General features: G+C 42.7%; 1 protein-coding gene across 1 annotated transcript in view; it reads right to left on the minus strand.

Moving 5' to 3' along the window:
* Positions 1 to 4,099: 4,099 nt before the first annotated feature.
* The window catches only part of KIT (KIT proto-oncogene, receptor tyrosine kinase), an 86,671-nt gene continuing 74,095 nt past the window's right edge, over positions 4,100 to 16,675 (minus strand). Inside the window, 8 exon segments of the mRNA XM_030313854.1 lie at positions 4,100 to 6,440; positions 7,547 to 7,652; positions 8,016 to 8,115; positions 8,227 to 8,338; positions 12,281 to 12,403; positions 13,466 to 13,593; positions 14,083 to 14,174; positions 16,011 to 16,161. Coding sequence (XP_030169714.1) covers positions 6,309 to 6,440; positions 7,547 to 7,652; positions 8,016 to 8,115; positions 8,227 to 8,338; positions 12,281 to 12,403; positions 13,466 to 13,593; positions 14,083 to 14,174; positions 16,011 to 16,161 — 944 coding nt within the window. The 3' untranslated portion in view covers positions 4,100 to 6,308.

The raw sequence follows: 16,675 nt of genomic DNA on the forward strand, positions 1-16,675 counted from the left end.
AGAAGGAGAACACCATGTGAAGAAGGCAGAGATCTACAAGCCAACGAATGCCAAAGACTGCCAGCAAACCACCCAAAGCTGGGAGAGAGGCATGAAACAAATTCTCTCAGCAGCCCTCGGAAGGAACCAACCCTGCCAACACAGTTGTTCTCAGACAGCTGACCTCCAGAACAGTGAGACAACGCATCTCTGTTGTTTACGCCCATCCCCGCTCCCAGTGCTCAGTGCTTTGTTCCAACAGCCCCAGTGGACTAGTACTTTGCTTCACAAAACTTCCCTAGAAGGCTGACCAGCTGGTACTTCCAGATACAGCCCAGGTAGCCCCAGGTCCCCTCCTGGGAGGGGGGGTGACTCTCCATGCAGATGCTGCCCTCAACAACCTGCTCCCAAGATCAAGCCTTGATTGGGAGAGGTCTCCTGTCTGCAATTTCTATACTTCCAGCCCAGGGACCTACTGGCAACTTTAGTGTCTCTCCCCACTCCGACTAAGGAAGAGAAGTTCTGTCACTTTCCCTTCCTCCCTACCCTTCCGATTCACCCCTTTTGTCTACTTCTCGTGTCCTCCTTCCCACAAAGCAGGTGTGCATGCCTCAACAAGGCTGCCCAAAAGAACTTTCCTAGTTCCCCTTTCCCCTTCTCCCCCAAGCCTCACCCCCAGTGAGTGTAAAATGAAGCTGCCTACCCAGGCCCCATTCTGGGTAAAAGTTGTGTTGTCTTATATTTCCTGTCTTTCCTGGACCCATTTCTTCCCAGATGACTCTTCCTTGGTCCATGCTGATGGAATGTTTAAGTATTCATTAAAAGATATTAATTAATCACTCATGGGCACTGTGCTAGAAGCTTCAGGAGTATGTGAGACAGAGACCACTTGTGTGTTAATATGAACCGTGGTAATCATCTAAGGGTGATGGGTAAGTCTCGCCTGAGGCTAACTCCAGTGGATTTGTATGGGCTTCCTGGAGAAGATCGGGACTTCTAAGGCATTGTGGCTCTGTGAGAAGGAATGATAGATAGATGAGTGATGTCCATGTGGACATGGAATGGGGGACGCCAGCATGGGATGACCCATGATATTTGCCACCACGGAAGTACAGAGACTCCGATGTGGATTCAAATTCTGGCTCCATGTTGTACTAAGTGAACTTAGGCAAGTCTCAACCTCTCACGACCTTCTGAGCAATTTAACCCCTGAATGTTTGGGTAAATATTTTGACAAGTAGATGATAACCAATAAAACTAGCGATCCTAGCACATACAGGTAGTTTATGCTAATCGATTTTAAGACAGGAGAAAGGGGGTGTGGGGAGCAGACGTAAGAACCAAAATAATTACAGCATAAAGCAGAATAGATTTTAAGAGCAGTAAGAAGTACAGGTACAGATTGCCATGGGAATTGAGAGGCAACTTCCAATTAAGATCGTTTCCTTGGTCTTGAAAGGTGGGAGCTGATTGGAAGGGAAGAGACCATATGAAGTCTGAATGGGTGAAGGCAGAAAGAATGGGGTGTGTTCATGGGTCTGTGGTAATATGAGAGAAGCTGGGAAGGAAGGCTTGATCAGGGAACCTGCATTCCTGGCAAAAATCTACATGGGACACCAGCTGGGTTATGCTGGTTACAGGGGCATCTTCTTCGTTCCTAGTGAGTCAAACTAGCCATGACAAACGTTACCATTTGTGAGGACCATTTATGTATTAGGCATATGAATGTGGTCTTGATAGCTTCATATTAGTATATTGAGACAGATCCCACTATTATGGAAACAGATTTCCAGAGCCAATCTGCCCGATATCACACATCAGTAAGTAGTTGAGACAAGGCTGGAACCAGGATTTGAACGTAGTTTGAGCCTGGACAAACACCTGATACTTACTTTGTGACTAAAAGCTGGGCCAGTGAGGGAATAAGAGGGAATAACTAGAGGCTAGTAATACAGGAGCCTTTGACAGCTTTTTTTTTCTTTTTTTAAAAGTTTACTTATTTACTTTGAGAGAGACAGAGACAGTGTGAGCCGGGGAGGGGCAGAGAGAAAGAGAGAGAGAGAGGGAAAGAATCCCAAGCAGGCTCCATGCTGTCAACGCAGAGCATGTCGTGGGGCTCGAACTCATGAAACTGTGAGGTCATGACCTGAGCCAAAACCAAGTCGGATGCTTAACCGACTGAGCCATCTAGGTTCCCTTGCCACTGACTGCTTTTAACTCAAGATTTCACACACATGAAAAAGTCTAAGTGACACTGAAAACATTCAGAAAGAAAGGACTCCTTTGTTGTGTGGTCAACCAGCTTTCATTCCTGTAATAGTGGAAAATGCTGGACAGAAATGTGGGTCTGTATTTCAGACTATTGATGTGTCCTAGCCACACAATTCCCCCCTGATTTTAAGAGGATTCCTCTTCTTTACAGTCACCTTTCAGCCCTCTCCCCTTTCCTTTCTGGAGGTTCTACTATAGGTATAGATGCCGTGTCAATAAAGAAAATCAAAACTGATGATCTTTTATGTGCCTAACCCATTTTTAGTAAGATCGCGTGGTTAGTGGTTGTTCTTTGTTTCAGGCTGGGAGGACTCTCGGGCCCTGTGGAGGTTCTGGACGGAACTTCCTGATCACAAAGGATGTTCTGGCCACAAGACAGTACCCAACCACCTGGCACAAATCAGCTTCCTCCAAGCAAGTGACAGAACTTAATGTTCCAGAAGCAAGTGAGAATAAGGTCGAAGGGAGGAGCATGAACATCTCACAACGGAATAACCTCTCTTCAAAATCCAAGCCAACAAGAACACAAACCACTTTCTTGGGATGCCTCATGTCAGCCCTGTGAATTACTTTACAGTTCACGTTAATTTTTCGACAATCTCTTTTAGGAGGAAACAGGCCAGTTATATTAGACTGGACCACACAACACTGTCGCTGTTTCACCATCATTTTGCCTACAAAATTGGTCATTTCACACAAGGCAACCTAATAATAATTGTAGCAATGTGTAGTATTCTCAAAATGTTTCATATACGTATTTTTCAATTTAAATGGAGACCGTGGGGTGTATGTGCCCCTTTGAAACAGCACACCTGTATCCCTTGGATATATACCTAGTAGTGCAAATGCAGGTAGCAGTGCTGACAACAACCAAAATATGGAAAGAGCCCAAATGTCCATCGGCAGATGAATGGATAAAGAAGATGTGGTATATATAGACAATGGAGTACTACTCAGCAATCAAAAAGAAGGAAATCTTGCCATTTGCAACTACGTGGATGGAACTGGAGGGCATAATGCTAAGCAGAATTAGTCAGAGAAAGACAAATATCATAGGACTTCACTTAAGATACAAAACAGATGAACATAAGGGAAGGGAAGCAAAAATAATATAAAAACAAGTAGGGGGACAAAACATAAGAGACTCTTAAATACAGAGAACACACTGAGGGTTGCTGGAGGGGTTATGGGTGGGGGGGATGGGCTAAATGGGTAAGGGGCATTAAGGGAGACACTTGTTGAGAGGAGCACTGGGTGTTATACATAGGGGATGAATCACTGGAATCTACTCCTGAAATCATGATTGCACTATATGCTAACTTGGATGTAAATTAAAATATAAATAAAATAAAAATAAGATAAGATAAAATAAAATAAAATAAAATAAAATAAAATAAAATAAAATAAAATAAAATAAAATAAAATAAAATAAATGGGGACCTTGGGTTGTAAAAATAAAATGAGAAAATATAGCACATACTAAATTCTTAATAAGTGTTTGTGGAATCTTCAAGTATATAAACCCCAGTGATCTGATGGTCTTGGTTGTATCTTACACACACTAGGTATAAACTTTTTTTTAATGTTTATTTTGAGAGAGAGATCAAGCATGAGAGAGGGGCAGAGAGAGAGAGGGAGAGAGAGAGAATCACAGAACCCAACACAGAGCTTGATCCCATGAACCGTGAGATTGTGACCTGAACCAAAATCAAGAGTCAGATGCTTAACCGACCGGGCCACCCAGGCACCCCTAGGTACAAATTTTCTAACGTCAGGCTGAATGCCCTCTAACACTTTGAAGCTGAGTTTCACTAAGCTTGAAAAAATAATAAAAAAAAGTTCCACTTGATTTATATATGTACATTTTTATTAGAATTCTTCAGAACTGTCAATAGTTGGACAATACACCAGGAAAAAAACACATGGAACATCAACATCCTTTAAACTTGCACCGCGCACATATTTACACATAAAGTTACTGTATATATAAAAAATATTTTCAAGGACTCATGGGCTGGGGAATTATTCAAAAGACATTATTGCTACATTTCAATATTTACAAAAAAAAAAAAGCCATAAAATAATTTCAAACATTAAGCCACTGCAAAGAAACATCCAATGTGGAAAAAAAAAAAAAAAAACTATAAAAATATAAACTTTCAAGAATATCCAAGACAAAACTCTCAGTGAAGTGCCCCTGAAGTACCTAGACACCCACAATCAACAGCCACTTATCTTACTATGATCAAAGTCAATAGAAACACAAAGGAAATTCTCTGACAAAGTATGGCAAATAGCGACAATCTCTTACGTGATAACAAAACCCCAAAATCTGTTACCTTTGGAAAGGTGCGAGAGTATAGAACTCCAGTGCAAATGGTTACTTCCAGCTAAACGACCACAGTTCTCTAAATGTAGTCTAAGGGACCCAGGAGGGGGAACCGTGAAGGCGGCATACCTGAATCTCGCGAGACAACAAACAAACATGGCCGCATACACATGGACCTCTGACGGTTGGGCAGGGAGTTATTAAAAAAAAAAAAAGTCAACTCTAAGAATAATATCCAGGGTACAGCCCAAAGGGTACAATTTAAATATGTTTCAGCGGGAGAGTAGCCTTACGTCTAAGGAACAGATACAGTATGTTGAGTATATAAACATCAAGAGTGCTTTAAGTGTTGGTGGATTGCAAATAAATAAGTACTCAAGCACTCTGCTTCCTACATGGCTGCTATGTAAGCTTTCGGGAAGCTCCTCTGGACAGCTGGGTGAAGAGAAGCAAGAGCAGTACTGATGATGAAGGCCAAGCTGCTTCTTGAGTGTTGAAGGACCCTCTTGGGCTCAAGGCAAGAATACCCCCCAAAATATTTGTCTACAAGCATACACACACGCACACACACACACACACACACACACACACACACACTCATATAGGTACTGGCCCGGCGTCCAGGATATGCCTGCAGAGGAGGCTGAATCTAAACTTAATGTCTGGCTACAGAAGGATCCAAACTAAAACAGCACTGTTTTGTCACTCCCGAGGGAGTCATGCAGTCAGTCAGTCACTTTCTCAAATGGCATCCAATCCATTGAGCACAATGCCATTCTGAAGCTGGTAGGCTTGTTCTGGAGCATCTGCAGAGCAAGTTCATAGGCTACAAAAGGAGATCTTTGTTAAGATTGTGCTTGGCAATTATGGTTTTTTTTTTTTTTTTCTTAAAAAAAAAAAAAGCACTGTTTCCTTCAAATTTGTCTGGCCCTTAATCTATTTCTACACACAGCAGACTTGAGCCAGGGTCATATCCAGAAACTACATCTTGTGGGTTTTCTCTCCTCAATATATGAACATGTACAATTTATAGATGAGTATATACAAATGCTGGCTGGGGAGGCCTTCTCTCTGATTCAGCGCCCTAATAGCGAACTCTATTTACAGACCAGGTCAGTAGTACAAAGGCTCATGCCCAGCAGCGAGTCTTATGTTCCTGCTCGGGGAGCATTTTTCCATGGCCTATGTCTCATTCCTCAGCACGAAATCCTAGATTTCTTAAGCCCAGATATTCATAGACTTCTGCCCTTTGTTCTAATAACGTTCCATTTTCCACATCAAGAGATCAGGTTTCAGCTTCTAATCTTGCTGCGTCATCGTATCATTATGGATGGTTATGAGGCCCAAAGGCGACTACTGCCGTTTATTCAAATAAACTATCAACTCTGCTCTTCAAACAGAAAGTGGAGAAGCCTTGGAAAGCCCCAGGGTGTGTGGCCCATCCCACCCTCCCTGGCTCCAAGTCTGCATTTTGTTTTTGTTTTGTTTTGTTTTCGTTAATGGGGGCTGCCTCGTTATCGGGGATATGTGCAGTTCGAACCCTTACGACAGCGTGGTGGCTGATGACAAAAATCATTGGCCACTAAAGTGTGCTTGTAAAGACGGGATTACAGCGGGGTGTCCTCTACCCTGGAACAGGATGCGAGTTGAAGGGGAACGAAATAACCAGGATAGGAACCAAAAGAAGAGGGATCGTTCTCGCTGGGGAGACCCCGGCGCTCCTCCTGCTTCAGGCATCCTCGTGGACCAGCAGAGGTTGGGTAGAAGATGTGCTGCTGCCCACAGAATTGATCCGCACACAATGGTCCACCGCTGTGGGGCGCTCCCGGTTCGGGCTGCAGTTTGCTAAGTTGGAATAAATCTGAGGAAAACAAGCCCACAGTTAACATGCCAGTCCCTACACCACGAACACAACGACAAAGGGGCCCATTTGGGCTTCGGGATCGCAAATAACTTACAAGGCCTTTTAAAGGGAGGAGACTTACAAGACTTTCACAGCCAAAACCCCAATCCTATTGACAAAAGGAAACACAAGCTTTGTTTTAGCCCTCATTTCCCCCCAGGTCTGATACATAAAAAGTGATGGCAAAAAAATGTGCTGGGACGCATCTGGGAACAAGTTATCATCTAACCTATTAAAAAGCTTTATAAACCTCTGCGGCCAATGATGAACCCAATGGCTGATGTCATTTGCTGGGAAATCGGTGGCCCTTCCAGGGGTGGGAAATGCTGTTGTATTTGAAATCTGCTCGGACACCCGGAAAAGCAAGCTTTAACCCAAAAATATCAGTGGTGTGCTCTTAGAAAAGGTAGCTCCGAGCCACGATCCATTAAAAAAAAGCAGCTTAAATAAATCCGAGTTATAGTAAGGATCACGAATTCTTCCTTAAGAGCAGGAGAAGAAATAATGGATTTGAGTTTTGAATGCCCCCCCCTCCCCAAATCACTGGGAGGGATCTCCCAACTTCAAACAGCTCTTCATTCTATATGGCTTGTGGGCATGACAGCTAGCTACCATTTTCTGGCTATGCTTGTTTGAGCAGAAGGTCTATTTCACTGCAGTAACAAGCTGTCTTTTCTATGCCTTCATTCTAGTTCACATTACCCCCACTGTCCAAAGGCTGAAGGGCCATGACACGTGACACAGAGAACACGCCGACCCCATGACCGGCACTGGGGGTGGGGGAGGAAACACGGCGCATCCTTATGGAACGTTCCGCTTTCACATTTCTGCATGCCAAGCCCTCCACTCTTTTTCCTTCTCATCTCATGTGTTTAGGCTCAGAAAGGGGAGCCGGGCAGAAAGAACTGTCTCCATTGCTTTACGTGGCTGCCCAAAGCCCAGTTTGCCACCTAAGCCAAGGAGAGAAGGGATGAATAAAGGTCTTCACCCCCAGAGCCTCAGAAGGGTGCATCTGGAACCAAGAGAAAGGAAGGAGGTTCTACGCCTGGCCAGAGGGAACTCACGTGATTGGTGCTATCTGAAATCTGCTTCTCGATTAGCTGCACGATCTGCTTGAATGTTGGCCTTTTGAGGGGATCAGCATCCCAGCAAGTCTTCATTATGTCATACCTGCAAAGCAGAAAGCCATTTTCTATCACCCCCCAATGCCGTTAACCTGGCTTCTCACGGCGTATGCCATGTAACAATCTCAAATTCCAGGGCCGTGCAAACGGACATACTGAATGGCACATGCGTGATGAAATAAAACACCGTATGTTGGAAGGGTGGCGGAAACTTTCCGCATATTTGGTGACAAGAGATTATGAAAATAAGCTGCAAAAATGACATTTGATCAAGATGTCATAAAAGGGAACCAGGTGACATTGACATTTCAAACCGTACCAGTGAAAACCCTTAACATCTGGGTTTCTATCTTCGTAAAGGAAAATAAAAGGGGAAGCACTATCTGAAGGAAAACGTGTCGGCCCTTACATTTCAGCAGGTGCGTGCTCAGGGCTGAGCATTCGGAACCCTTCCTTGATCATCTTGTAGAACTTAGAGTCGACTGGCATTCCAGGGTAGGGGCTGCTTCCTGAGGCACAAACAATTTGCAAATCAGCGTTACTAATAAGCAAGCAGGACACTGACAAACCTTAAAGAAGATGCTGAGTCTAACCAAGGTGCCTTTGGCAAGGCATTTTACCTAAAGAGAACAGCTCCCACAGAAAAATCCCATAGGACCAGACATCACTTTCAAATGTGTACACACAGTTGAAAATGCTTTCAGGTGCCATCCACTTCACAGGTAGCCGAGCCTGTAATGGAAGCACAACAGATTCGGCCAGGTTAATTAAGAAGCTAAAAAAAAAAAAAAAAATTCCTGTAGACATTGCTCCTGCTGAGAGGGTGAGGGTGAGAAGTTGACTGCCGGCCATCTCACAAAAGCCTTTTCCCCTAGGACCTCAGATGACTCCTACTACCTCTGAAACTGGGGGCTCACACGATCCTATCCCCATTTTCAAAAGCGGGACATTGAGTCAATACAGCATGGTGGTTAAGAGCACAGCCGTGAGAGGCAGACACATGGGTTCAAATCCTGGCTCCGCCACTGGCCTTGAGTAACAGAGGTCTGTGAGTTACCACTGAATGTGTTTTCCCTTTTCCCCGATAAGAGAAACATGGCCTCCCACAATAGAAATGACATTTCCCAGCTCCTTTGCAGCTTGGTGTAGCCATGCGACTCAAGTTTGGACACCAGGTTGTAGGTATGATACGGCAACTATAGGAAGACCTTCTTAAAAGATGGCTGGCATGTGCCCTTTGCTCTTTCCCTTCTCATCCCTCCTCCACCCTGCCTTCCGACTGTGGTGGCTGGCTATCCAGTGGCCACCTTGGGCCAAGAACAGGAGGGCTACACCAGAGATGTAAGAAAATGGAAGGGTAAAAGGATTTGGTCCTGAGTGCTTCACAGAACCTCTACACCAGCCGTGGCCTGCTGCTACTACACTTCTTTTACTTTTCTTTTGGGTTTTCTGTCCTATGAAACCCAAACCATCCTTCATGAATACACTGGGAAGGTCACAAGTATCTGTAATTAAAAGACAATCTCGGGGCGCCTTGGGTGGCTCAGTCGGTCAGGCGTCCAACTTCGGCTCAGGTCATGATCTCGCGGTCCGTGAGTTCAAGCCCCGCGTCGGGCTCTGTGCTGACAGCTCAGAGCCTGGAGCCCGTTTCAGATTCTGTGTCTCCCTCTCTCTCTGCCCCTCCCCTGTTCATGCTCTGTCTCTATCTCAAAAATAAATAAACGTTAAAAAAAAATTTAAAAAGACAATCTCAATATAGTCTGCTAGAAAGCAAAAATAATACTTCATATTTCACGAGGTGTTTGGTGGGTTAAATGAGATCACGTAGGCAAACGTGCTTCCCACAGTACTGCCGACAGACCAATCTCTAAACGATTGCCTTGCACAAGCGAGCACACAATAAATAGGGGTGGCTCATGGTGACTAGGACTATTCCAAGGTGGCAAGAGGCAGATTGGTCTTTACATTCAACAGCTGAACTTCACATCCTGAACTCTCTCTGCTAAAATCGAGTCAGACTTGCTGGGACTATTGCTCTTACAGACATTCTGGATTCCTGGATCTTAATCTACCACAAAAAGCTAACTCAGTCCTTCTCTTAATCCATTCAGGATTGAAACTGGGAAGACAATTTTGTTTTTCTAGTGTTATTTTAGCCAGCAGGAATGAGAAAGAACAAGACAAGTAAGAAAAGACAAAGAAAAGAAAAGAAAGAAACTAACCGAAAGAAAAAGAAAGACCTACAACTAAAAGAAAAGAAAAGACAAAAAGACAAGAAAATTAATGACGAATCAATAAAGGAAAGGAAAGGAGAAGAAAAGAAAAAAAAAGAAAAGAAAAAAGAAAAGAAAAGAAAAAAAAAAAAAGGAAGAAGAAGAAGAAGAAAGAGAAAGAAAAAGGAAGGGAAGGAAGAAGGAAAGAAGAGGAAGAAAGGAAGAGAGAAAAAGAGAGAAAAAGAGAAAAAAGAGACAGAAAAAGAGACAGAGAAAAAGAAAGAAAGGGAAGGAAGGATGGAAGGGAGGAAGGAAGGACACCTTCCAGTATCCCCTCCCAGATTTTATACCTAAGTTCCTACAGGGAGCTTTAACCTGAGATTGAAGGTGTCCTGAACTCAGGGGCCTGTGGACTTGGAAGGGGAAAAAAATGCCCACATTCTTATTTTCACTAACTTCTAAATGAAGTTTAGCATTTCCTTAAGTTCTGGATGAAAGCAATAAAGCCCAGTAATGTCAGCAGGTCCTGTGATTCCATCACCAACAGTCACTGCAGACACCTCCATCATGATTAGTGTTTACATTCATCACCACTTTGAAATCAGTTTTTAGACCCACGGCTAGAACAGGTTATTCTGTGTAACAAAGAAACACGCGTACTGATGTCAAAAAATATCCTTTTTTAATACTTTGATAACTATATTCCAATTTAACTGCTTTTCTTGGTAATCCTATAGGTTTTATTTTATGCATTTAAGACAATGTTCTGACAAGGTATCTGCTGGCTTCACCCGCAGAAATATGACGAAGAACCTACGAGGAATGGAAGAACTTGCTGAGAAGCTGACACGGGGAGATGTCACATGACTATGATGTAGCAAATCTGAGGCAGTAACATGTTGTGGGAGTTTCCCTGCTTTTAACTTGTCCCATAAATCCTCCTTGCCTGGTGAAGAGAGATCTGTAATTGGTTCGTGCAACAGACTTGAGCTGGAGCCCACAATCTAGAAGCCTGGTGGGACCTAACCCATCCTTGTTCGTTACAGGTCGCGAACCAATCACAAGCTATTAAGAAGCTGCAGCATAACCACTGTCATGATTATTTATATCCCACATAAGACATCTATAAAGAACAGACAGAAGAACGAGCGCCACGTGCATATTGGCTGCAACGCACCTGAATTCTGTAAAGTTCTAAGCACTTCACCTAGATTCACTCATTTAACCCTCCTAACAATTTGATGAGTCAGGTGACAGTATCATTTCCCAAGAAGAGAAAAAGATGCAAGGTTGAGAGGCCCCGGGTAATTCTTGCCAAACATCACAGAGCCATTAAATGATGGAACCAGATTCGAGCTCGGCAACGGCAGTCCAGAAACTGCCGTCTTCCTCCTCTTGCCCTTCTGTCAACATTCCAAGGCCTGGATCGGGGACTACCTCTCATTCTTTCTTCCAGTAGTGCATGCACCGGGATGGAGAGAACTTGGTTTCATTAACCCTCGTAATAATGAAGTGCAGCATCAGAAGAGATTTATTAGAAATACATGCCTTGATCAGGAAGGAAAGCCAGAAACACTTCTGTAAAGCCAAGCCAAGTACAGCCTACCCATAGAGACGGCCACAGTAACGCAGGACAAAATATTTCATTATCCTAAGGCACACACACAGCTACCATCAGGAATAAATCTGGACTGGGGAAACAGGCCTAGGAAAGAGATGCAGAAGAATATATACACGGGACTATATGGCTTCCCACACTAACGGGATGCTGCTTTGTAGATCATGGGCTCTGGATTCAGCCTTTAACCGACCTGTGTCATCTCAGAATCAGTGATGCTTATTACTAAAACATATAAAACATACTGAGCTTTAGTTTCTCCAACTCTGAAAGAGTGAAGACATTGCATTCTAACACCCAGGGGTTGTTCTCAGGATACAATGAAAATTGGCAACGAAATAAAGCACTCTGAAGTAAAATCACTATGTTCTATAAGCCCATGATTACTTACGAAACTATTTAATATGCTCTCTATTGGTTATAAGATCCAACATTCTACATACCTAATTCTGAACATAACCTTAGATTTTAATCTTTTCACATAGCATGTCAATCTCCAGATAAAATTCCCCCGCTGTGACCTTCAGGCCCACATTTGTTTCACTTGAACAAAACAGAGTTCATTGCTATTCTCAGGCTATAATGAAAATTAAGGCTATTTCTGTTTCCTTCACATGCCCCATAATTACACAATTAGAATTAGGAATTCTATTATCGGAATGTTAGTTGTAGTAATGTTCAGCATACCATGCAAATTTTGCTGAAGGACACTTAATTTGACTGCTAAAATGCATGCTATCTCAAAGGTAGGATTTGCATTACGAAACTCATAAAAAGCAATTCTTAGAAAAACTTGAGACTAACATCCTTCATTGGACTGTCAAGCAGAGAGCGGGTACTTACGTTTCCTTTGACCACATAATTAGAATCATTCTTGATGTCTCTGGCTAGACCAAAATCACAAATCTTTGTGATTCGACCATGAGTAAGGAGGATATTTCTAGCAGCCAAGTCTCTGTGAATACACTATTAGGAGAGTGGGAGAGAAAAGAAAACCATTTACATTTATTTTAAACTCCTCAAGAATGAAAACTACGTGCCACGTTAGGATGCTGCTTCTGTCACACAGGTCCAGTAACTTGGCTTCGCACTGAAACTATTCGGTGCACCAAAAATAAACATCTAAATTACGCTCTGAATGATGTGTGTTTCGCATCGTTAGGACCTTAATTACTACAATCGCTTTCAAAACCAACTCGAATACATTTTCTTCCTCTTAGGACTGCTTTCATTCACAGGAAAATACATTATAAATAGTCACATCATACTTTTTAAACTGAAAACTCATTTTGCATGCTTCTTTTTGAATGTCCTTTTATAGAGTTTCTGAAATGTGTTTGCAACTTCAATTTGATGTCTCCCAAGGACACAGGGAAGAGGCTCTTTATTTCAGCCATCCTACATCCTCTTTTAGTTTGGTAATTGTTTGGAAATGTCACCAGTGACACTTACGGGGAGGATCTGTTACCTCCTCCTAGTCTGCAGTCCCATTTGCTAGGGCACCCCCTCACCCATCCAGAGACTCTGTTCCTTGTTTTGATCCTATCATTCTCTTCCCATCCCCATCTTTTCCCCAAATGCTTATCATTCTGACTCCTTTATTCCCCCACACTTCATAAACCATACAATATTTGAGGTCCAACTTCAATAAAGCCCAAGTATGTGCTTCACCAAGCATTGCAACTGCATGAGGTACCCCTTCCTTTTGCTGATGAAATCATTCTCTCTATTTTCTAAGAGCAGCTCCCGTATCCTAAAAGCCAAAGTTTTTAAATGAATTCAATGCATAAAAAAAAAATATTCATAGAAAGCTCATTTAGACAGGCTTGCACTTTAAAGCTTATAAATGAGACCAGGAATTCCAAAAAGACAGCAGTTGGAATATGAAGAAACGAAATCTCCTCTGTTTTTGGTTACTGCACTTTAAAATGACACTGTGCATTCGAACTATGGCTCCAAAGTGGGGCTTGGGGCTGGGGGGGGGGGGGTTGGTGTGGGAGTGCTTTCCCGGGAACCACGCCCACTCACATTCTTCGAGGCGAGGAATGCCATGCCCTTGGCCACCTGGTACGAGAAGCTCAGCAAGTCCTCCAGGTCTAGAGCCAACTCATCGTCCTCCATGATGGCGGGAGTCACATCTCTTTCTATGTATGAGCCTGTTAGGAGGAGAAGGACTTTGTTAGCAATTAAACCTCAAAGCAAGGAAAACAGAAGATGGTGACAACAGGGATACCAAAGGGCTGGTAACGAAGGGACTGATGTGAACGTGCAGGCAGGTCATCTCCCCGGTGCTGAGGAAACGGAAGTGCTCAAGCACAAAGTTAATATGCATCACCTGGGGCCTCAGGGGAGCAGGATCGTGAATTAATACAAAAATCTCCTGTTTTTGATATGTAAAACATGTATCTGATACATTTTGACATGCAAAGTACATATTTGATACACATATATTTCATACATGCAGTAAGATGCGCATACACAGTAACAAATGCTCTGACCCCAATACCCACTTGGAACCCTTAACTGCCATTCAACATTGGCACTGTTACTGGGGGCTACTGTAACGGGGAACCAGCCACCATGGGGCATGGTATTATATTTCATAGCAGTATGAGAAATCCTCTCGAAATGAAAAAGGTACCCACCTATTCTGGCAGATCTCCTTTTGTCTGCCTTGGTTGGCACAACATAAGAAACTCCGGGTTTCATGTCCATGTATTCATTCGTACTATCGTTGCTGGGAGAGAGGAAATATCCATCCATCAAATCATGACTGGACAAAATGGGAAAAAGGGGAGTACCCACGGGGCAGGCTCTATCCCCTCATTCCCTTCTTTACAGAACAGGCTGATTTTGTTCAAAGAAAGTACTGCCAAGTCTGAGTGAAGAAAATCTTGTCCATAAAATAGGAGATTTTAATATTCAACATTAGGGTCCAATCCCCAGGAATGAGACGGCATGTTTTGTGTTCAATCGTAGATGGGATTTGGATTAGAAATTCCCCATCTCTTGACACCAGGGATTTAATGGGGAAACAGAGTAAAAAAAAATTAACCCCCATCCCCTTAAACTCTCTAAATTAGCCCCAAGAGACAAGATGAAAGAGACAAGACACAAAGGGCAAGAACTTCTGAGATGTGTTATGGGGGGAAGGCAGGGATCGTTAACATATAGCGACTGATGGAAGAAGGTTTTAAAAAAACCAAGTTTAGTTCAGATAAACACCAATAATTTGGATGATTTTCTGAACCATCTGGACCTCTTGAATCTGCAACATTTGGCTGGAAAGTCTTCAAGATTTCTAGTACTTCCTGCTTCTGATTAGCATAGAAACACTGTGACAACAATCTCCTTCAGATTATGCTGGTGGTTCCAGTCCCATATGGGATCCCAGTGCACAAAGAACACCACATCGGATTGAACAATTTAGGCCATTATTTCAGAAAGTTGAAAAATATCTATGGGGCCAAGGTTTTTAGAAATAAGGCAAAGTGGCTCATTTATTTATACAAAGAGCATATGTTCTGGAGAAACTAACCAAAGGTGGTTTGTACTGTATTTTACTACCACCTGACACTACCCAAATTTACTGGGCTAAAAAAAAAAATAAAACAAAAAGCCTTCGCCTGGGGTTTAAAACTTTAGCCACGGCAGGTACAGAAAAGGGCTTTAAGAGGTAACCGTCCACCAATAATATTTGCTCTTCTTGAGGGCCTGGAGTCAAGTTCGAAAGACAACGTCTTGCCATCTCAAAATGCAGGGGGACAGAGTGAATAAAAGGCAGAGGAGAAATCCAATACACAATTTCAGAAATATAAAGCATAAGGGAGGAGTATGATTTCTGCTGGCCTCTGGGTGAATCTAGGAAACCTTCATAAATGGTGGATCTCAACCTTTGGAAAGAACGGGCAAGGTATGGCAGAGAAGAATCCTATTCTGGTTGGTAAGCCACATTCATCCTCCTTAAAGGAATTTGAAGCTCCTTACACATCATTCAAATTCAGAACTATATTAAGTATAAAACAGATGAAAATAAGGTATAGAACTTTTAAAAATGTGCTAGTCTTTGTGCCTTTTTATAGCATGATGAGTTTTTTCAAAAAGGGCAAGGTATACAGAAATAATTCAGAGGTAGATTGGTGAGAAACCTACATGCAGAGATACGTTCAGAACTCTCTGCCACTCTGTTAAAGGTTTCAAGAAGTTTACTGAGCCAACTCAACAATACAGTAGCAAGCCCGACAGGGTGAATGAAATGACACACAAGAACAGAGTCTTAAGAGAAACAGGTACAGAGTTCATTCAACTGAACGGAACCAATGCCTTGAAGCAAACTAAAGATGCATTTTAAAAACTCAACGGAAATCTAAGTTTAACACTATTCAAATCTTTACAAACACCATTCGAACTTTCTAAATTGCTGGTGACATCTAAATGATTTAATAATTCTGATTTTGTGCCTCGAAGTATCTCTGTTCAGTTTGTTTTTTTTTTTAACAATCGGCCTTGATTGCAAACCCTTATGACCCCTCGAACTGCCTGTCAACAGGCTATTTATGTAAATCAGCCTTACCAGGAAGACTCCTTTGACTGCAGAAGGTTCTTATAAAGTGCCACTTCTGCATGATCTTCCTGCTTTGAGCAAATAAATGAATCACGTTTTCTTCTCAAAAAATTCAAAAGATCACCATAGCAACAATACTCAGTAATGACCAGGGTGGGCCCTACAGGCATATAAGAGAAGGTTAAATAAAGAGAGATGAGATATATAGACAATGCTGCCCCCCCCCCATAATTACACTCAGGAGTGATCATAACCATTAACATTCAGGTTCGTTTGATAAGCCCACTTAGTACCAATACAATCCTACCTATTGACAACCGCTGGCAAAAAAATAGCATTCTGTGGGGTCAAACTGAACAAGCAAGCCCCCTTTACCAGACTTTCTAAGTGATGTCAGCATGTCAGTGCTTGGAGCCAGGCATGACTGCTGGCTTTACAAAAAGTTACCGCTTTCAATGTTGTACGACTATCAAATTTCCTCCATGAATCCTTTGATTCACTTCTGTTTGCAGGGGCTCCACACCCTCTCCCACCGTTATTGTGGAAATGATGCAGAAACAAACTGCATAATAAGAAAAAAGCAACCACAACGGAACAGCCAGCTGATATGTGACCGTGCCTACAACTGCAGCCCTGAAGTTATTAACAGGCAACTAATTCACTTGGGCAGGCAT

Source organism: Lynx canadensis, chromosome B1, assembly GCF_007474595.2.
Source record: "Lynx canadensis isolate LIC74 chromosome B1, mLynCan4.pri.v2, whole genome shotgun sequence".
Taxonomy (NCBI): Eukaryota; Metazoa; Chordata; class Mammalia; order Carnivora; family Felidae; genus Lynx; species Lynx canadensis.